General features: G+C 45.9%; 1 protein-coding gene across 3 annotated transcripts in view; it reads left to right on the top strand.

Annotated features, from left to right (window-relative positions):
- FSTL4 (follistatin like 4) overlaps positions 1-11382 on the top strand; it is a 439124-nt gene extending 427742 nt beyond the window's left edge. For all 3 annotated transcript variants that reach the window (XM_017959857.3, XM_009209070.4, XM_003900097.4), the window contains 2 exons: positions 2722-2831; positions 4960-11382. In XM_017959857.3, coding sequence (XP_017815346.2) covers positions 2722-2831; positions 4960-5662 — 813 coding nt within the window. In that variant the 3' untranslated portion in view covers positions 5663-11382. The remainder of the gene's footprint in view (positions 1-2721; positions 2832-4959) is intronic.
- Positions 11383-22355: the final 10973 nt, after the last annotated feature.

Genomic DNA, 22355 nt, shown 5'->3' with positions numbered 1-22355 from the left:
CAAAAACTGAGCTATGACATTTTTAGTCTCCCACAAATACAATGTTTGTTACTGCATTGTTTGTATTTGCAAGAGATTAAAAATAATATCCTAATATTGTTTCTAAATATCCAACACTGAAGGAATTGTTGAACACACTTTGGGAAGACTACATGAACGTGTTTGTACAAATGAGGCTCCCTCCACCAAAGCCCTCCTCAGCACCCAGGTTTGGAACATTTGGCATCTTTTCCGATGCTGCCCAGCACTCTCTGGCCCACCCGCTTTCTAAGGCCAGCTTTTAGCTGCCTCCCAGCCTGTCCTCTGGATACCAAGTTCTCCCGCCCCTCCACATGCCACTTCCCAGCTGGCTTCGTACACCCCTCTGAGGGAGATGCCCAGCCTTCCTGTCCCCACTCTGCCAACTGATGGGCATATCCTGAGATTCAGGCACACGCATACATCTCCTGAACCATGCCCATACAGCAGCAAATGTGAGGGGCTTGACAGTTATCTTTAGGGCACTGTGGGCCCAGCTGTGTGTTAGGACTCAAGAAAAAGCCAAGGAGGAACTCGTGACTCAGAGAAACAAGGCTGACATGCCCACATCAGTTCAACGGCCCGTGGCACTGCGTTTTGATGAAGTAACCTCTGAATATAGGGTGTCAGAGCAGTGAAGCATGAATGACGCTGACCGATGACAGCCTGTAATTTTCCATCTCTGCTGTGAGCTAAAATGACAGGCCTGATATCAAGCAATGATTGCATGGCTCCTTGGAATTCCCTGGCATTTTCTTTTCAGACTCTCTAAGATCCAGTTTCCTAATGCTGATATTTTCTTAACACCCACTTCTATGAGTTTTTTTCTTATGAACTTGCCATAGAAGTAATCATTTGGCTTCTTTTAAAAAATCACAGAGAAATAACCTAATGCAACGTGAGGACTGCCTCAAGCCTGAAAATCATGGCTCGCATCACTCCAGCCAGCACTCTGCCTGCCGACTGCAGAGGAAAGCAAGACCAAAAAAGACAAGCCTCCAGCCTGCCTGAGGAGGCAGGCCAGGTGCTGTTTGTTTTGTCATAAAAGTAAAAGCCAGAAGGCAGTTCCATTCCTAAAAAGTAGAAGCATCCAGAGCTCTCAGCCATGGGAGTCAGGAGCTCCCACCACAGACAGCTCTCACCCTGCAGGCCAAGCCTCAGGCTGCAGAAATCGAGACCCTTCTTTCTACACATATGGCCACAATATCATGATCAGATGATCAGTAAAAGTGTCTCACCCGCCGGGCGCGGCGGCTCATGCCTGTAATCCCAGCACTTTGGGAGGCCGAGGCGGGCGGATCACAAGGTCAGGAGATGGAGACCACAGTGAAACCCTGTCTCTACTAAAAATACAAAAAATTAGCTGCCACAGTGGCGGGCACCTGTAGTCCCAGCTACTCAGGAGCCTGAGGCAGGAGAATGGCGTGAACCCGGGAGGCAGAGCTTGCAGTGAGCCGAGATTGCGCCACTGCACTCCAGCCTGGGCGACAGAGCGAGACTCCGTCTCAAAAAAACAAAAAAGTGTCTCAGCTTCCCGTTCGTGGGCTCAGCATCTGCCTCCTCTCCTGCACAGATGGTCTGGGCTTCTCCTCAGGGCCTGTAAGTTGGCCAAGCCCCTCATCGGGCCACTAGTCTGCTGCTGTCTGGGCAGTGGCCTAGAACTTGAAGGCTGATGAGCATATGCAGAAGGCAGGAGGACACAGGCTGGCTGGCTTGGCCTCACTAGCTGACAGAGGGGCTGCCCAGCCTGACCACAGGGGTTTCATGGCAGGGACTCCGGACCACTCACTCATCCTATGTGACTTCACACACCACCTGGCTTCTGCTCGGAGCTGCCATTGTGCCCTCCCTGACACGTGGGTGCAGCTGGGACACACACCAGGGAAAAGCTCTCCTCTCCTCCTGCCGAGTCCACAGGGGAGAAAGGGTTACCTCCAGGGAAACAGAGGCGGCCGTGCTCTGTCACTACCAACTTGTACAAGGCACAGGGCCCAATTGTTTACTTTCTACAGCAAGTCTCCTCTGTAAGACCAGGACCTCTTCCCAGCATTCTAATTGCAAGACATCTAAACAGCCCAGCATCTCAGAGTGGCATCCCGTAGGATGTCTACTGTCTTTCGTCAATCCTGGAGTGGTACCTCAGAGAACGCCTGTGAGCAGCATCCGACAGAGACTACCAACAAACTGGCCCAGGCATCTGGCACCAGAGAAAAAGGAATTCCCAGTAGACAGTTCCACCACGTGACATTTTCATGATTGAAAGCCCTCTCCCTCTTTCCCTAGCATGGCTTACATGTTGAGAAGGTAGGATTCCTCATTGCAAGAGGAGGTGGTCTCTGAGCAACCACAGTGATGTTTCCATTCCGGGGACTTCCCTTGGAAAGCCCACCCCCACCCCTCAGGTTCTCGCTCTGCCATCATGGCGGCTGACAAAGTGCAACAAGGCAGGCGTAACCATGGAGCAAGGGCAATCCGGGCAGTCAGTCCTGTCCCACCACTTCCTCTTTCAGGAAGAACAGGCCCCTTTCTAGGATGTTCCTGAACTGCTCCCACTTTGCTCATGCCTCTTCCCTGATACTGAGGTTAGTCATCTCTCTCCCAAGCACCCCTCTGCCAGGGTGTCTCCACCTGACCATACAGGTGTCTCCAGGTTCAGCCCCCACCTTCATGGGCCCTCACTAGGATTCCCACTCTGTGTTGTAGGTGATCACAGAAGCCAGCGCCGGCCAGGACCAACACCTCATCCGCACACCCTTCGCAGGAGTGGACGACTTCTTCATTCCCCCAACGAACCTCATCATCAACCACATCAGGTGAGACTGGCCCATGATACCTCTAAGGCACTCCCCGCTGCAGCTCAGCCCTGCAAGGGGCAGCTTTGCCCAGCATGGGACCTACTCATTCCTCTGTCTCCCCTACTCCTCCTATGCTGAATTTGGACCCCATCACGAAGGAACAGAGAAGGTCCAGTAAAACAGACCCAGTGCCTAGTCCTCATTGCCTGGGGTCAGTGACTCTGTTATAGTGAAGGCACCCAGCTCCTAATGCCCTCAGGGGCCCAGAAAGGTCAGGAAGTCCCATCCTCAAGGTAAGGGCAGCAGAGGAAAGAAGGAAACAGTAGCGGTAAATTGAGTACCCTCTGCTTGCTAGACACAAAAATTTAGTCCAAGTGGTCTTAACCCCTATGTTATAGAAAAGGATCAGAGAAGTTAAGACACTGACCAATGTCACCCAGGTAGGAATTGGCAAAGTCAGACTAAATGTAAAGCCAAGTATTGTTTCAGTGCACCATTCTTCCACGCTCCCATCTAACCACAGCCCATAATACTTTAGGAACCCCCAGAGCATCTGTGCGAGGAGCCCACAAAGAGGCAAGGCTTCCTGATTGCCATGGTTTGCCACTACCTAAAACAACCACCCAATAATAAGAGCCATGGTCTCAACTGCAGACCTCGGCCCAGCATGGTCAGTCCCCATCCCTATTCACTTCAGAGAGCCCCCAACATCTTCTATAAACTTACCACTGCCAGACGACCAAGCCTGTCTCTAAGCCATCAAGACCCCAAATGTCTTGTAGCACTATTTATACCTTTCTATAATCCACCATCAAGCACCTCTCTGCAGAAAGAAGTGATTCGTTTTTGCAAGCTGATGCTGGAGATGTACCCATTCACCCTTACCCAAGGAAGAAAGCCACTTTATGAACCCTCTCACTGCAGAGAGAGCCTTTGCAAGAGCCTCTGAGAGTATATTAAATGGTGAAGCCCTCGTAAAGCAGCTGTATTCAGCTGGGGGTCGGGCACACTCAGAGGCTCTGTAGTTCCTGTGTGTGGCTTTTAACTTGAAGTTTCTTTTAAGAGCCAAGTTTTCTTTCTTGCTATTTCCATGCTCTGATTCTTTAAGGATGCTTTAAAGATACGCCTTGGAGGGAGTATTTTCCTCCACTCTGGGGTACAGTTTTTCTAGAGAAAATTACAGAAGAGATTCTGCTCTGTTCCTGTAAGTGTACACAGCACCAAAAGGCCTCTGTGAGCAAGGGATTTAGGCACAGGCTCTCAAGATCAAAGGGAAGTCCTGCCTGGAGCCAGGCTTTTCCATACTTCCAACCAGCCTCCAAAGAGGAATTTTAGAAAATCCAGATGTGAGCAACTCCCACCTACCTGAGCCCCTCTGCTAAACTTCCCTCTTTGAATCTTCCCAATAGCCCTAGGAAGGAGCTACCCTGGCTAGAGTCACTGAGGCTCAGAGAGGCAAGCAGCCTGCCCCAGGCTCTGCAGCTAGCGGGGCAATGCGCCGGCACCAGGCCATCTGGCTCCGGAGGGAAAAGCTGTCCTCATCCCCAATGCGCAGGGTTCTTCCTACCCACACCACCATTGTGGCCAGAAAAGAGACTACCCCTGTATGTTTCCCTTCCAGGGGAAGAGGGTACTAATAGGAAATCTGCACTTGTTGGGCTGCATCTGCATCCTCAAATTCTAACTTGCCAGTTAGTCTAGAAAACAGTGAGGATATAGAACTCATATCTTTGTAACAGGCAGAATCGGGGCAGGGATCGCTTGCCCTTTTCCTCCATGCTCACCGTCCAGACACAGACTCGCCCCTTTCCAGCTGGCATGGGCCTCAGGGAAGCAGATCATAGGCATTACAAAAGGAGAAGCAGTTGAAGGGCCTCTCGCCTTCCTCCACAATCATTTCCAATGATGAGTGCATGTTACAAGAGCATCAACCCAGCAACATTTGTAACTCCACTGCGTTTGGATTGAGATCATAGATAATTTCTTTATGAAGACATCCCCTGCAGAATGATAGATCTTATTACTAAGCTATTAGATCACGAAGGATTATAATAAAGGGAAAAGGCAGAAGATGTAATTGGTTAAGAAAAATGACAGATTCCCCACCCCTGGAGGTGACTTCTGACCTCAGTTCTTCCCCTCCCAGGTTTGGCTTCATCTTCAACAAGTCTGACCCTGCAGTCCACAAAGTGGACCTGGAAACGCTGATGCCCCTAAAGACCATCGGCCTGCACCACCATGGCTGCGTGCCCCAGGCCATGGCGCACACCCACCTGGGCGGCTACTTCTTCATCCAGTGCCGACAGGACAGCCCTGCCTCTGCTGCCCGACAGCTGCTCGTTGACAGTGTCACAGACTCTGTGGTTGGCCCCAACGGTGATGTAACAGGCACCCCACACACATCCCCCGACGGGCGCTTCATAGTCAGCGCTGCAGCTGACAGCCCCTGGCTGCACGTGCAGGAGATCACGGTGCGGGGGGAGATCCAGACCCTGTATGACCTGCAAATAAACCCAGGCATCTCAGACTTGGCCTTCCAGCGCTCCTTCACTGAAAGCAATCAATACAACATCTACGCGGCTCTGCACACGGAGCCGGACCTGCTGTTCCTGGAGCTGTCCACAGGGAAGGTGGGCACACTGAAGAACTTAAAGGAGCCACCCACAGGGCCACCCCAGCCCTGGGGGGGCGCCCGCAGAATCATGAGGGACAGTGGGCTGTTTGGACAGTACCTCCTCACACCAGCCCGAGAGTCTCTGTTCCTCATCAATGGGAGACAAAACACGCTGCGGTGTGAGGTGTCAGGTATAAAGGGGGGGACCACAGTGGTGTGGGTGGGTGAGGTATGAAGGGCCCAGAGCAGAGCCCTGGGCCAAGGAGCACCCCCTAGTCCTGACACTGCAGCCCCAAGCAGGTGCGCTGTACATTTTTACAGACAAAAGCAAAAACCTGTACTCGCTTTGTGGTTCAACACTGGTCTCCTTGCAAGTTTCTAGTATAAGGTATGCGCTGCTACCAAGATTGGGGTTTTTTCGTTAGGAAGTATGATTTATGCCTTGAGCTACGATGAGAACACATGCTGCTGTGTAAAGGGATCATTTCTGTGCCAAGCTGCACACCGCGTGACCTGGGGACATCATGGAACCAAGGGATCCTGCTCTCCAGGCGGACACCTCTGTCGGTTGCCTTCACATAGTCATTGTCCCTTACCGCCAGACCCAGCCAGACTCCGCCCTGACGGAGTGGCCCAGAAGCAGAGGCCGAGCAGGAGCAGGGGCCTCCCTCCCGAACTGAAAGCCCATCCGTCCTCGCGTGGGACCGCATCTTCTCCCTCGCAGCTGCTTCTTGCTTTTCTTTCCATTTGACTTGCTGTAAGCCTGAGGGAGAGCCAGCAAGACTCACTGCATCTTGGGGGATGGGGAAATCACTCACTTTATTTTGGAAATTTTTGATTAAAAAAAATTTTTATAATCTCAAATGCTAGTAAGCAGAAAGATGCTCTCCGAGGTCCAACTGTATCCTTCCCTGCCTTAGGCCGAGTCTCTGGGGGGGTCACAACCCCCCTATTCCACAGCCAGAGAGAACAATGGTCATCTAAGAATACCAGCCCTGTCAACTATTGCCACCCTGCTTCTCCAAGAGCAGACCAGGCCACCTCATCCATAAGGACTCGGTTCTGTGTTGGGACCCCAAGAGACCAGGACAATTTCTGTGTGCCTGCTTGTCAGCACAGAAGGGAAACATCTCATTAGTCAGGTTCTGGACCCCAGATTCAGGGCAGACTGGGCTTGCCTGGCAAGGTATGGGTGGCCCCAAGGCTCAATGCAGAAACCCCAGGGACACGAGTGGGGCCAGGTGAGTTCCTGAAGCTACACCTTGTCAAAACAGATTTATTTTTCCTGCCTGTGGCCTACCCACTCATCTCTGGTACCCCATCCCCGCATCAGCACTGCGGAGAGAACACATTTCAGCAAGAGTTTTCTTACCCACATTCCCCAGTCAACACACACACCCTGCAGAAGCCAGAACAGAGGGCCACAGGCTGGCACCACTGCATTCTCCTCACGTGTCTCAGGCTGTGGTGACTCTCAGGTGGTCATCGAAGAAGTACAACCCACACAGCCCTCTGGAGACTGCCTAGATCAGAGACTCAGCAAAAACAGGCTCCCCTTCCCTCTCCCGCATATGAGTGGAACTTACATGTGTTCTGGTTTGAATGATCATTTTGCAAGCCACACAGATTGGGAGAGGTGATCTCACCACAGACATCTTTGCTCATCTGGCCACCTTCACCTACTGACATCACCAGGATTTTCCTTTGCCATTGAGGAACAAACCCTTTCAAGGAGAGGAAACCCTAGACTCTGTGTCACTCAACATCCACAGCTCCTTTCACTCCTGCCTGACTGCCCAAGCCACCTGCATCCCCCGCCCCAGCTCTCGTGAGATCAATCACTTGTCTTGTATGTCTCATGTATCTTGGTCCCCCAAATGCCTGTCCCCTGCGACTCCTAGGGGTGTGCCTAGACATGTACATCTGTTTTTTTATTTTAAAAGATATGCTATGTAGATAGAAGTTGAGGAAGCTCACCTCAAAAGCCTAGAATGCAGTTTCACCGTTGCTGGGATGCATGGATGACACATCTCGCCCCTTTTATTTTTCCTGCCTCAATATCTTGATATGTTTACTCCCAATCTCCCATTTTTACGACTAAAATTCTCCAACTTTCATCAACTTCTCTTTTTGGAAAAATCTCAATTGTATCAGCCCCTGACAGAAAAAGGATCTCTGAGCCTAAAGGAGGAAAAGTCCCACCAACTACCAGGCCAGAACACCAGCCCTTCTGGGCAGCAGGATTCCTAAGTCAAAGACCAGTTTGACCCAAACTGGCCTTTTAAAATAATCAGGAGTGACAGGGTCAACTTCTGCAGCACCAGTTCCTCCCTCACTGTCCCTTTTATCTCAGAGTGTGTCTAAAAAGCATAGCTGCCCTTCACTGTCCTCAGAGTGCAGTTCCTGGAGACGGCAGGCTTAGGTCTCACTGACAGCATGCCAGACACAACTGAATCGAAGCAGGCCTGAAGCCTAGGTCAGGGTTTCAGGAGTCCAGCCCCAGGAGGCAAAGTCACCAATGCAGGCAGGTAAATGCTTTTTAGCAGGGAAACCAATAGAGTTGGTTGGGTGGGGAGTCAGGGGCAGGAGGAGGAGGAGGAGGAAGAAGGAGGCCAGATCGGCCTGCCCTTTCTCCCGTACTTCACCCCAGAAGAGGTTCATGGGACACAGTTGGAAAGCCACTGGTAGGAAATGCCTCACTACAGGGGGCCTCCTGTAGCAAGCCCAGCCAGTAATCCTCCTAATGAACCCACAATTCACACTGATACCTTACGCTATTCAAGAAGTACTGACTTTACCAAAAGAATCATCAAGAAAGCTATTTACATAAACTCCCTCAGTCATTTTGAAATAAAATTAATTTCACAAAAATGCAATAGGTTTTTTTTTTTTTTTTTTTCCCCAAAATGACAAATAATCTGCACCTGTGGTGACAGGAAGGCTTTGAAATAGGGGCCCTCAATCTTCTGCTCCAGTGGGCAGAACCCTGCATAAAGGCTCTGGGTCCAAAAGCCTACCCAGGCAGCCCCAGATGGATGACAGGAAGGGGGACTGTCGGCTTCTGGATGATGGCACTACCCGCCTGCATGAGGAGATTTGACGGGCGTCGCACCCACGGCCAAAGCCATCATCCCAGCCTCACCAACACTGACCTAGCCTACTCCGCCTGGGGCTGGCCCAGGCTTATTTCTTCAGTCTCCAAAACATTCGAGTGTCCTACTTTTCCCCAAGCTCCAGGAAGAAGCTGGAAGAGCCCTGTAAATCCTGGCTGCAGCCAACTACTAATACCAAACTTCAGGTACTATGACCTAGAGATAGCATCACCAGAGACAGAAACTCAACCCCTACAATTCCCACCCCCAACCCAGACATCTCCCCATCTCCATCTGTCCAGACAAGGCTCCCAATTCCAGGTAGGCACTGGAAGAAGCCAGCTTTCAACCCCAAATAAAGCAGAGAACGGCCTGCTGCCATAGAGATTGTGACTGCTGAGTCTTCATTTAGGAAAGCAGCCAGGAGTTGGCTTTGTACAGCCACATCTTGTTTTCTGTTGACCAGTAACCTGTGAACTAAAGATTTCAGAACTCAGATGTGAAACAGATTCATTCTGGATATATTTTTCTACAAGGGGCTTAAAAAGTATAGTTGATTCATTTATCATGACGTGTTTCATTCCATTATTAGAGACACCGAACCATCTTCACTAGCAAATCCCACAACTCTCTCTCTCCCACTCTTCAACCCTCCTTTTCAGAAGCAAGCCTCCAGGAGAGTTGACACTACCACTCCGAGATCCTTCCTATGCATCCACCAATCTACCTCACATTCGCCCCTGCACCCAGCACCCCCGGAATGCTACTCCCCTCCACCACCAGCCAGGAGGCCAGGCAGGTAACAAATAAGATTGCAGCACTGCCACAGAAGTCCTCGACAGCCTCCCCACCCAGGACCCCGGGTTCCACTCCAAGTACAGTCAGAACTCATAGGGACACAGCCCCTTGCTGCCCAGAATCACACCCTCCAAACCCTTGCTTGCAGACCTTTGGAGTTAGATGACCAAGACTAGAGACAGCTGGCTGGGAACCATCAAGGAAGTCAGGTGTTCTCTGGCAGGAATAGTGAGACCATGACATCTCAGCGAAGCATCATCTCTCAGAGGGCCCGAGCCCCCGCAACCTCCCTCCAACTCCCTTTTTATTCTCCCCCCTTTCCTGTTCCATTCCTGTGTCTCAGGCCCCCTGCTCATGAGCCACTCCACAACAGCTCCGACCATTCAAGGAGCAACTGACCTGATGGCTACACCAGCCCCTACACCCCGTGGTCTTTGCTCGTGCTGCTTTCCTGCTGTGGGGTACAAGCCAGAAGTCATTCATAGGCCAGATACTACTGTGTGCTGCCAGACTGGCACGTAGGCAAAGAAATTTTGTTCAAGAAAGTCACTAGCTGCCTTGGTTTCTCTCCAAAATTATAGAGATCATAAAACAGAGATGCTTTAAAAATTCAAGGGATAAAAAAATACAGTGCCTATCTTCAGGGTATGACTACAAGACCCTAAGTAGCCAGTGGAATACAATCCACTCCCTGCTTTTATCTATACCAGGTTACCTGCTAAGTCACATGAGGATTTGAGCATCTTATTTGGGCCTGCATGCGTTAGGCAGCAGCCGCACAGTAGGCCCTGGGACACAAACAAGCATTGTCCTGTGCATCCACATCCTCCTTTGGAGCCATGGGCAGCAAGTGGGGAAGCCTAATTTAACTAAATAATAATGTATGAAATTATGGAGAATACAAGAGTGGGGATTATCCTCCAAAATTCACAGCGAGGCTTCTTTAGCCAGCACCAGAGTGTTTACCATGCACTTAAAAAAAAAAAAAAAAAAAAAAAAGCCACAATTCACGCACACTTCTTTCCAAGCTCATCTTTACATCTGTGGAACCAGCCCTTGCTCATGTGGCCCCAGAGAACATGGGCCATGCACTAGAGGGCTTTCGAGGGATCAGCCAGCACTCCACAAAGCAATAACTATTGACTTACCCCTACAGCAAGCCTGGTGACATGTGCTCGGCAGAATCAGACACTGCTGCCCTTCAGAGGCACCCGCTTCAAGATCAGAGCTTTGTTTCTGAGTAAGAGCAACCAGTATTGGCTGGGTTGTGAGGCCCAAGAGCTCTAAATTGAGAAAATGCCCCAAATCTAAACCTTTATCCACTGCCCAGCATGATATCTGCCATAGGTTGAAGAGTTGTGGGTCCTGTGCTACTTGGGAGAGGTGAGGGAAACAGATTTGCAAGCCGCACACCAGAGACCCACAGCTCCCTCCTTGCCTGGCTCCCGCGGCTGGCCAGCCCCCTCATCCTTCCTATCCTGGCCCGGCCCTGTGGCTTCCTACCTTTCCCCTGCTTCTCATGCTTCCCAAAGGCTGTGTGAGAAGATCTCAAAGCAGAACTGGGCATGGAGTTTTGCTGGCGTGGTCACACACACCGTTTCATGCTGTAGTGCAGCTGAGTGACCCTCAAGATGTGAAGCCACACACATCATTTGTCCTATTCGAGTCTCATGCTTCCTCACCTCAGAAAACTCTCAGATCTCTCATGTCAAGGCAGATTACATTATTTTGAACCGTTGTGTAGCATCCAAAATATATTTTCTGTAATCACCACTATTTCTCAAAAGGCCTCCTGTAATTATTATACATGTGAATTTTTCCTTATTTATAAAATATATATAAATTATTTTTAATACATCAACTTTAGTAGAAATTTGTACCAACACAGTAACTGTATGTGGCATTTGAAATAAGTTTGTGTTTACTTTGACCTATTACACAGTATTGAACACATGGTGTATTTGCAGTACCACTTGGTATAACGATGACTCCAAATTATCATAAACTATTGTCATTGTAAATGCTCTTTTTCTGAGGATTTTACAATAAAACTTGAGAAAAGTTACCTTTTTCTGGTGCCAGTCTGTTTGCAGTTTTTAAAGTGAGAACTGATCAAGGCAAAACCACGCAGCATCCTTCTCCCACCTTTCCATCGTAATTGCAGTTTCCTGCTGATCACAGTGTGATAGTCGTGCTCTGGCCAGTCCGAAGAGTGGCTGGACAAAGGCAGGCACCTGGACCCAGAAGTCTCTCTTCCCCATGTGGAAGTTTCATCTCCCAAAATGCACAACCACATCTGGTTCAAAACCGCCCAACATCTGCCCTGGCAGGCACTAAAAATTCACTACAGCCCCAGACGTGAATCTATTACCCCGGCCACTCTGGGCTTTCACTGGGGCAGAGCTTCTAACTGAGACACAGAAAGTGGGAAGTGCTCAGTCATCACCAGGCTGCTAATGGGGAGCCAGCCCTGTGCCGGGTATGGGTGATAAAGGGCTGAACGAAGGAGACACAGCACCTGCCCTCAGTGAGCTTAAGATGGCTATGCCATGACAGTATCAGGCAGGACCCCTAGGGTGTGTGTGTGTATGTGAAGAAAGAGACAGAGATATCTATTTTTTTTTTTTTTTTGAGACGGAGTCTCGCTGTGTCGCCCAGGCTGGAGTGCGGTGGCGCGATCTCGGCTCACTGCAAGCTCCACCTCCCGGGTTCACGCCATTCTCCTGCCTCAGCCTCCGAGTAGCTGGGACTACAGGCGCCCGCCACCTCGCCCGGCTAGTTTTTTGTATTTTTTTAGTAGAGACGGGGTTTCACCATGTTAGCCAGGTTGGTCTCGATCTCCTGACCTCGTGATCCACCCGCCTCGGCCTCCCAAAGTGCTGGGATTACAGGCTTGAGCCACCGCGCCCGGCCGAGACAGAGATATCTATTTTAAGGAATTGGCTCATGTGACTATAGAGGCTGTTAAGGCCAAAATCGGCCTGGTAGGCAGCAGCCGGAGACACAGAGAAGAGTTGCAGTTTGAGTCCAGAGGCTGTCTGCTGGCAGAATCCCCTCCTTAGGGGGAGGCCAGTCTTTTTCTATTATGGCCTTCAACTGATTGAATGGAGCCCATCTACATCACAGAGGGTAATCTGCTTTCCTCCAAGTCTACTGATTTAAGTGGTAATCTAAGCTGGGCATGGTGGCTCATGACTGTAATCCCAGCACTTTGAGAGGCCAAAGTAGGAGGATCGCTTGAGCCCAGGAATTTGAGACCAGCCTGGGCAACATAGGGAGACTTCGTCTCTATTTAAAAAAAAAAAAAAATTAATTAATTAGCCAGACATGGTGATGTGCACCTGTGGTCCCAGCTACTTGGAAGGTTGAGGTGGGGAGGATCCCTCGATCCTAGCAGTTTGAGGCTGCAGTGAGCCATGATCTCACTCCTGCATTCCAGCCTGGGTAAGAGAGTGAGACACTGTCTCAAAAAATAAAAACAAAGAAATGAATGTTAATCTCATTCTTTTTTTTTTTTTTTTTCTTTTTCTTTTTTTTTTTGAGATGGAGTCTCGCTCTGTCGCCCAGGCGGGAGTGCAGTGGCCGGATCTCAGCTCACTGCAAGCTCCGCCTCCCGGGTTTTTACGCCATTCTCCTGCCTCAGCCTCCCGAGTAGCTGGGACTACAGGCGCCCGCCACCTCGCCCGGCTAGTTTTTTGTATTTTTAGTAGAGACGGGGTTTCACCATGTTAGCCAGGATGGTCTCGATCTCCTGACCTTGTGATCCGCCCGTCTCGGCCTCCCAAAGTGCTGGGATTACAGGCTTGAGCCACCGCGCCCGGCCTAATCTCATTCTTAAAATACCTTCACAGAATCATTAGAGTAGTGTTTGATAGACACCGGAGACCATGGTTATCTTAGTCTGTTCAGGCTGCTATAACAGAATACCGTAGACTTCGTGGCTTATAAACTAATTTATTTCTCATCATTCTGGAGTTCGGGAGGCCCAAGATCAAGACAGCAGTAGACTTGGTGTCTGGTGAGAGGCCACTTCCTGGTTCCTAGGTATCCATCTTCTCACTGTGTCCTCACCTGGTGAAAGGGGTAAAGGAGCTTCCAGGAGCCTCTTTCTAAGGGCTCCAATCCCATTCACTCTCATACCCTAATCAGCTGGCAAAGGCCCCACCTCCAAGTACCATCACACTGGGGTCTGGGTTTTAAGAGATGAATTTGTGGGGAACACAAACATTCAGTCTTTAGCAGTGGCCTGGCCAAGCTGACATAAAATTAATCATCACAGTGACATAAACAAGGTGCTGCTCCCCATCTCTACTGGAGGAGTAATCTACTACATGTGCCTAGCCCTGTGATAAGCACTTAATAAGCACCTGTTTTTAAACCTTACAATGACCCAACAAGGTATGTGTTATTGTTATCCCCACTTTACAGAAGAGGAAGCTGAGGCTCAGAGCAGCAGAGCCAGAATTCGAATCTACGTCTGTGGTCAGAACGCGAACTCTAATTGCTGATCCTGCTACCTGCGACATCCACCACCATGAGAATGTCTGAACTGCAGCTGCTCTAGCCTCACTTCCCTGCAGACGCCAGGAAGCACAGGCTACCTATCGCGGGGGCTTTGCTCTAACCTCCATGCCAAGAAAGCCAGCTTCCCAGACCGGTGTGGCAGTCTGGAGAGTAGCCAGCAGATGGTCCCAGAGCCACAATTCTCCGTTAGCGAAGGCTGGATATGCCCAGAGCTAAAATTAATATTGTTTTAAAATCAAATGTATTTATGCAATAAAGAGTACATCATATTATCTGCAAGTCTAAGTGAGTATCATCTTTATGTGTAAACTTCCATCCAAAGAAAATTACTTTATGTTTCCTTAACTCTCACTTATCCAAGGCCACTGGCCATCATCCGCATGTTCAGAGTTCCTCCCTTTGAACCAAAGTCTCCTGCCAAAGTGAAATCCAGTTACCAGGCAGGAGATATTGGTCAGCAGTGACCAGTGGAACTGGGCGGCCCAGGAAGAAGGGATGTAAGTGACAGCCCCCAGGACCCTGTATGCAATGAGGACAATCCACCCCCAGGCAGAGCAACAACAGGGAGACTTTCAGCATCCCTGGGGCACAAGACAGAGAATGTGACTTACAGTCCCTGGGGGAACCCTAAAAGGAGCCAGGCCCTGTGCTCCCAATGATCAGGCTTTCTGGAACCTGCAAGGCAATCTGAATCAGCACCTCCTGATGCGCTGCTAGGTAAACTCACTCACATTGCTTCAGGATATAAGAAAATGCATTCTGTATCTTCTCATTTTATAAAAGAATACTGGAGTGTGGGAGCCAGGGGGCGGGGGTGGCCTGGTGGCTCATGCCTGTAATCCTAGCACTGCTTTGGGATGCCAACGGGGGGTGGATCACTTGAGCCCAAGAGTTGGAGACCAGCCTAGGCAACATGACAAAACCCCGTCTCCACAAAAAATACAAAAATTAGCTGGGTGTGGTGACATACACCTGTAGTCCCAGCTGAGACTAGGAGGTGGAGGTTGCAGTGAACCAAGATCACACCACTGTACTCCAGCCTCACAGAGACCCTGTCTCAAAAAAAAAAAAAAAAAAAAAAGAATTTGGGGTTGGTGGGGCAAGTACGAATAGGCTAAAATATTAAACACAATGTTCTCAGATTATAAGTGGATCTGGTTTTCCTCTACGTGTTTATTTCTATTGTCTAGAACTTCTACAGTAAACTGTGTGCATCATTTCTGTGATTAAGATTAAGAGAAACCTGACATTGGCACTCATTCCTGAGTGGCACAAGTACGACACAGACAGTATGGTTCCCCATCCACCCTTGCTCCCTTTGCAGCAGTCAGGAACAAGGACTCATGTCTTTGGTAAACAGGGGCACCCTGAGGGTAGACTGTTATCTCCCAAAAGTGAGACACGATTACAGAGCCTGTAGATCCTACCTACTCCTTCCCACCACCCCCCACCACCCCCACTCCTGCCCGGCAACCAAGGGGAGGAAAACAAAACAGATGAGCTGAAGATGATAGACTCATTCCTACATCCAGGCAAGAATTCCCCTTGGGCTACCACCAAGTCTGTAAGTGCCTCACCAACTTCTACCTCGAAAACAATGGTCAGATCTCCCTTCCTCTTCAGGGGGAAGATTAAATCATTCAGAACAATTTTACCACTAAAAACATGGAATAAAACATTTCAAAGAACATCATCCAGGAGATAAGGAGAGAACGCAGAAGTGAGCGCCCAGAGACAGGGGCAGGGCAGGGAGCTGCTTCTCTCCCAACAGCGCTTGCCTCTCCACACACACTTGGGCTTTCCTTCCAATGGCCTCACAGGGAAATGGGGGCAAGAGTTACAGGTGGGCAAAGAGTTCTTACGCTTGGCACCAAAAGCATGATCCATAAAACGAAAATTTGATACACTGGACCTCATCAAAATTTCACATTTTTGCTACGTAAAAGATCCTGTTAAAACAATGGAAAGACAACATTCCAGGAGAAAATATTGCAAACCACATATCCAACAAAGGCCTAGTATCCAGAATACATGAAGAACTCACAAAACTTACAGTAAAATAACAAACAATCCAATTAGAAGATAGGAAAAAAAGAAAAAAGGCCAGGTACAGTGGCTCATACCTATAATCCCAGCACTTTGAAGGCGGAGGTGGACAGATCACTTGAGGTCAGGAGTTTGAGACCAGGCTGGCCAACATGACGAAACCCCATCTCTACTAAAAATACAAAAATTATCCAGGCATGGTGGCATGCACCTGTAATTCCAGCTACTTGGGAGGCTGAGACAGGAAAATTGCTTGAACCCAGGAGCTGGATGTTGCAGTGAGCTGAGATCACACCGTGAGTGAAAGCGTTCCAGCCTGGGTGAAAGCACGAGACCTCGTCTCAGAAAAAAAAAAAAGACAGACAAAAGACAATGGGCAAAAAGAATTCTTAAGCAGATATTTCACCAAAGAGGATATACAGATGTTAAATAAGCACAGGTAAAGAAATTTAACATTATCAGCCATTAGGGAAATGCACATTAAAAACACAATGAGATATCACTATACACCTATTACAATTGTGAAAATACTACTCTGATAAAATAAACAGTGACACAAAACACTGCTGAGGCTGCAGAAAAACTGGGTCGCTCATGCATGTCAGATGGGAATATAAAAAATGGAACAGACTCCCTGAAAAACAGTTTGGCAATTTTTTTTAAAAATCAGCATTTAGCTATCATTTGATTCAATAATTGCACTTTTGGGCATTTATCCCACAGAAATACTTACCTTCACACAAGAAAAACCTCTATACAAATGTTCATTACACCTTTACTCATATCAGACTAAAATGGGAAACAATCTAGATGTTCTTCAACAGGTGAAAAGTCAAACAAACTGCAGTGTATTCATACTGTGGAATATTACTCAGCAATAAAGAGGAATGACTTAGTGATAGACACATCGACTTTGAGTGACTCTCCAGAGAATTACATTGAGTGAAAAAGCTAATACCAAAATGTTGCATACTGTACACGATTCCATTCCAAGTTTGCATACTGTATACATGTATATACCATTCCTGAAATGGCAAAATTGTAGAAATGGAGAACAGATTAATGATCATCAGGGATGCAGAAGGGGGATGCAGTGGGAGGGACCTGGGTGTGGCTATAAAAGGATAACATGTGAGATCCTGTGGCAACAGAAATGCCCTGTATCTTGGCTGTGTCAGTGTCCGTATCCTGGCTGTGATCTTGTACTATGGTTTTGCAAGATGTTACTTTTGGAGGAAGCTGAGCATGAATACACAGGATCTTGCTATGGTATTTCTTATAACTGCGTGTGAATCTGTAATAATTTCAAAAGAAAAAAACGAAAACCTCCAGGCCCAGATGGTGTCACCAGTGAATATTATCAAACATTTAAGGAAGATGTAACATCAATTTTACACAAATTCTTCCAGAGAATAGAAAGGGATGAAAAAATCCCCAAGTCAGGTTGCAATACTAGAAAATAAGAACAACCCCAGAAAGGGACAATGACCAGCCTGTTTTACTCATAATGTAAATACCAAGATGCTAAACAAAATATCGGCAAACTAAATCCAGCAATTTAGAAAAAAGGATACTGCATTATGTGTAAGTTGGATGAACCCCAGAAATGCAAAGTTGATTTAACATTAGGAAAAAAAACTGATGTAATTCACCACATTATCAGCTTAAAGGAAAAGCCTATGAGCATCTCAAGAGATGTAAAAAAAGCATTGAGAAAATCCTAAATTCATTCATATTCATGATTTTCTCTAAGCAAAGTAGAAACAGAAATTGTCTTAATTATTAGAGATGAAGGTCAATAGCAAACATGCTTCACTGAAGTAAAAACATTAAAGTAAAACATTGAGAGTGCCCCCTTTTATACAGGGAATAAGGCAAGGATCCACTATGGCCACTTTGACTTAGCACTGTACACTGTAGTCCTAGCCAGATCAATAAAATAAGAAATAGAAACAAAAGGTGTAAGAACTGGAAAGAAACAAGACTATATAATTGTGTATGTAAAAAATTCAAATGAGGGGGCAGGGCGAGGTAGCTCATGTCTGTAGTCCCAACACTTTGGCAGGCTAAGGTGTGAGTATTGCTTGAGGCCAGGAACTCCAGACCATCCTGGGCAACAAAGCCAGACTCAGTCTTACAAAAAATTTTAAAATTAGCTGGGCGTGGTGGCACATGCCTGTAGTCCCAGCTACTTGGGAAACTTGCTTGAGCCCAGTGAGGCTGCAGTGAGCTATAATTGTGCCACTCCATGTCTGGGTGACAGAGGGAAACCCTGTCTCTACAAAAAGAGAATTAAAATGAATATGCAAGATACATTACTAAAATTAGCAAGAGAGTTTAGCAAAGTTGATGATGAAAAATTAATACAACAAAAATAATTATATTTTTCCATAACAGCAACAGTTTAAATGATTTTTTAATATCATTTATAATAACATTTTAATAGGAATAAAATCAATAAAGATATACAAGATCTCTCCAAAGAGAATTCCGGAACTTTGAGAGACATTAAAAACATTAAGTTGAAAGGTACACCATGTTGATTGAAAGATTTAATAATATAATAATATTAATTTATCCCAAACTGATTTAGAGAATAATAGCAAACCCAATTATATATGTGTATATATATATATTTTGAGACAGAGTCTCGCACTCTTGCCCAGGCTAGAGTGCAGCGGCGCGATCTCAGCTCACTGCAAGCTCCACCTCCCAGGTTCGTGCCATTCTCCTGCCTCAGCATCCCGAGTAGCTGGGACTACAGGTGCCTGCCCAATTACAATTTTAAGAAGGGATTTTGGCAAGTTAATTCTAAAATTTATATGGAAGTTTAAAAGGTCAAAAACAGCTAAGAAATTCTTGAAGAAAAATGTCTGGGAAGGGCTGGGCACGGTGGCTCAGGATCCCAGCACTCTGGGATGCCAAGGCAGGTGGATCACTTGAGCTCAGGAGTTCAAGACCAGCCTGGGCAACATGGCAAAACCTCATCTCTACCAAAAGTACAAAAATTAGCTGAGTGTGGTTGTGTGCACCTGTAGTCCCAGCTACTCAGGAGGCTGAGATGGGAGGATCGCTTGAGTATGGGAGGCAGAGGTTGCAGTGAGCCAAGATTGTACCACTGCACACCAGCCTGGGTAACAGAGTGAGACCCCATCTCAAAAAAAAAAAACAAAAACAAAAACAAAAAACCGTTTGGGAGCACTTACTCTATCAAATACAAGACTTAATATAAAGTTACAGTAATTAAGACAGTATGTAATTGAGCAACATTACACAAACAGATCAATGAAACAATATAGGAATTAGAAATAAATATATGTATATACGAAAATGTTATGTACAGCAGAGGTAGCACTCCAGATTGGTGGGGAAAAGACAAACTTTTTCGATAAATGTTGCTGGAATATATACACCAGGATACATGTTCATGAATAGTCATTGCAGCATTTGTTGTAATAGCAAAGACTGGAAACAATGCAAATGTCCTTCAGTAGCAGAACAAAGAAAACAATGATACATTTATATAATGGAATACAGCAATGAAAATGAACTAAGTACAGCTACACAAAACATTACAAGTAAGTCTCACAAATGTAATGTCAAACAAAAGGGTAGATACGACTCAAAAACAGTCAAAATTAAATTAAACTGTGCTTTATCACAGACACATATAAGTAACAAAACTATGAAGAGAGGCAAGAAAATGGTTATCCCGAAAGTCAGAATCGTGAGAAAAGAGAATAGATTACTACCGAGAAGAGCCACAAAAAGAGGTTCTTGGGTGTTCACAATGTTCTATTCCTTGGCCTGGTAGTGATTGTAATTATTCATGGAACTGTGCATTTATGTTATATGTACTTTTGTGCATTATGTTATATCTTACATTAAAATGTTTATTAAAAGACTTCTGTTTCTGGCAATATCATGAACCATGTTTTAAAAAAAAAAATCCACTACAACCCAGAAATGCTGGAGAAAAGAAAACAAATACCTTTAAAAATGTACAGCCATGAAAAAAAAAAGAGAGAAAGATAAATACGAGAAAGATGAGCAAACTGGGGCTTAGGTTGTGATACACAAGTGTGAACAGAGATAAAACCTCAGACCCAAGCAAGGTGAAACATTGTCAACTGAGATTCCTGAATAAACCTGAGACACTCAAAGGAATTTATCTTCAGGGAAAGAGTGATCTAGAGAAGAATTTACCCATTAGCTCAGGGAAACCAGAAAAAGTATGAAAAAGTATCAGAAAAAACTCTGTTATTCAGCCAAAATAAGGAGTGAAATATCAATTCATGCTACAATCTGAATGAACCTTGAAAACCTTATACTATGTGAAAGAAGACAGGCACAGCAGTAAGGCATGTGTCATATGACTGCATTTATATGAAATGCCCAGAATAAGCAAATCTATAGAGACAGAGAGATTCATGACTGCCAGGGGCTGGGGGAGAGGAAAATAGAGATTGACAGCTAACTATAATATTTCTTTGGCAGTAGATGAAAATGTTCTGGAAAAAGATCGTGGTGATTATTGCACAACTGTGTGAATAAACTATAACCACCATTGAATTGTATACCTTAAAATGATAGATTTTATGGTATGTGAATTATATCTCGATAAAATATACCTAAATTTTTTAAACAATGGATTAGAAATACACACCAAGTAATAATTTTTAAAAAACAAACTGTTGTAGTCATATTAATACCTGACAATAGACTTTAAGGCAAACAGCAGGAATAAAAAGAGTTACTACATGATAAAAGTGTCTACTCACCAGGCAGATAAAAAAAATTCTAAAAACATAGCTTCAAAATATATAAAGCAAAATTGATAGTGTTACTAGGAACTGACAAATCTATCATCACAGCAGAGAGAGAGAGCGCATCATAGCTCTCTCAATAATTGTCTTGAACAAATAAAAACTGATAAAAATGGCCAGACGCAGTGGCTCATGCCTGTAATCCCAGCAGTTTGGGTGGCCGAGGCAGGTGGATCACTTGAGGTCAGGAGTTCGAGACCAGCCTGGCCAACATGGCAAAACCCCATCTCTACCAAAAATACAAAAATTAGCTGAGTGTGGTGGTACGTGCCTGTAATCCTAATGCGCCTGTAATAGTAGCACCCCTACTCAGTAGACTGGGGCACAAGATTCACTTGAATCCAGGAGGCAGAGATTGTAGTGAGCCAAGATTGCACCACTGTACTTAAAAAAAAAAAAAAAAAAAAAATTTGAGCCACACAATAAGCTTGATCCATAGATGCACATAGAACCCTACATATAGAAGTTAGAAAAAAATACAATATTTTTCAAACTCACATGAAACTATACAAAAAACTAACCTTTACTAGGTACGATGCCACAGAAAAATTCTAATAACTACCACAGAATCAAAATCATAGAGCATATTATCTGACCACAATGCAATAAGATAGAAATCAATGACTGAAAAGATGACCAAAGAATCTCCAGACATTTGGAGACTTAAATGTGTAATTAGGCTGGGTGTGGTGGCTCACACCTGTAATCCCAGCTCTTTGGGAGGCCGAGGCAGGCAGATCACTTGAGGTCAGGAGTTTGAGACCAGCCTGGCCAACATGGTGAAACCCTGTCTCTACAAAAAATACAAAAATTAGCTGGGCGCAGTGGCACACGCCTGTAGTCCCAGCTATTCGGGAGGCTGAGGCAGGAGAATCGCTTGAACCCGGGAGGTGGAGGTTGCAGTGAGTCGAGATGGGACCACTGCACTCCAGCCTGGGTGACAGAGCAAGATTCCATCTCAAAAAAAAAAAAAAAGTGTAATTAATCCAGAACTCAAAGAATAAATCATAATGGAAATTAGAAAATATTTCCAATTAAATTATCAGAGATATAACTATATACATACATATATATTGATATACATAAATATATCAAATCATAAATACATTAGTTGACATATTAGGGATATATATCAGAGCTTTATACTGCACATGAAGTAATAGAAGTGTATACATTACAAAAGAATGCCTACATTAGAAAAGAATAGAAGGCTAAATATCAGAGATCTGAGCATTTACTTCAAGAAATCGCAAGAAGAACAGCAGAGTAAAACCAAAGAACGTAGGAGGTCAAAAACAGAGGAGGAAGAGGAGACATTTTAAAAGTAGAAAACAAATTATAAAAAGGATTGAAAAAAACAAGAGCTGACTCTTTGCAGAAACTGATAGAATAGCAAATGCATAGCAGGAGTGACCAGGAAAAGACTATAAACAATATTAGGAATGAACAAGAAGACACAGTTTTCATAGATTAAGCAAAGATTTTTTAAAACAAAAGATCACTATGAACAACTTTATGCAGTTCATATAAAAACCTAAATGAAATGGACCATTTCCTAGAAAAAATGGTTTGCCAAAGCAAACTCAAAAAGGAGTGGAAAACCCAAGTAAGTCTATAAAAGAAAGCAAATCAATAGTTAATC

Source organism: Papio anubis, chromosome 5 (assembly GCF_008728515.1).
Source record: "Papio anubis isolate 15944 chromosome 5, Panubis1.0, whole genome shotgun sequence".
Classification (NCBI taxonomy): domain Eukaryota; kingdom Metazoa; phylum Chordata; class Mammalia; order Primates; family Cercopithecidae; genus Papio; species Papio anubis.
This window is presented reverse-complemented; position numbering and strand designations above follow the sequence as displayed.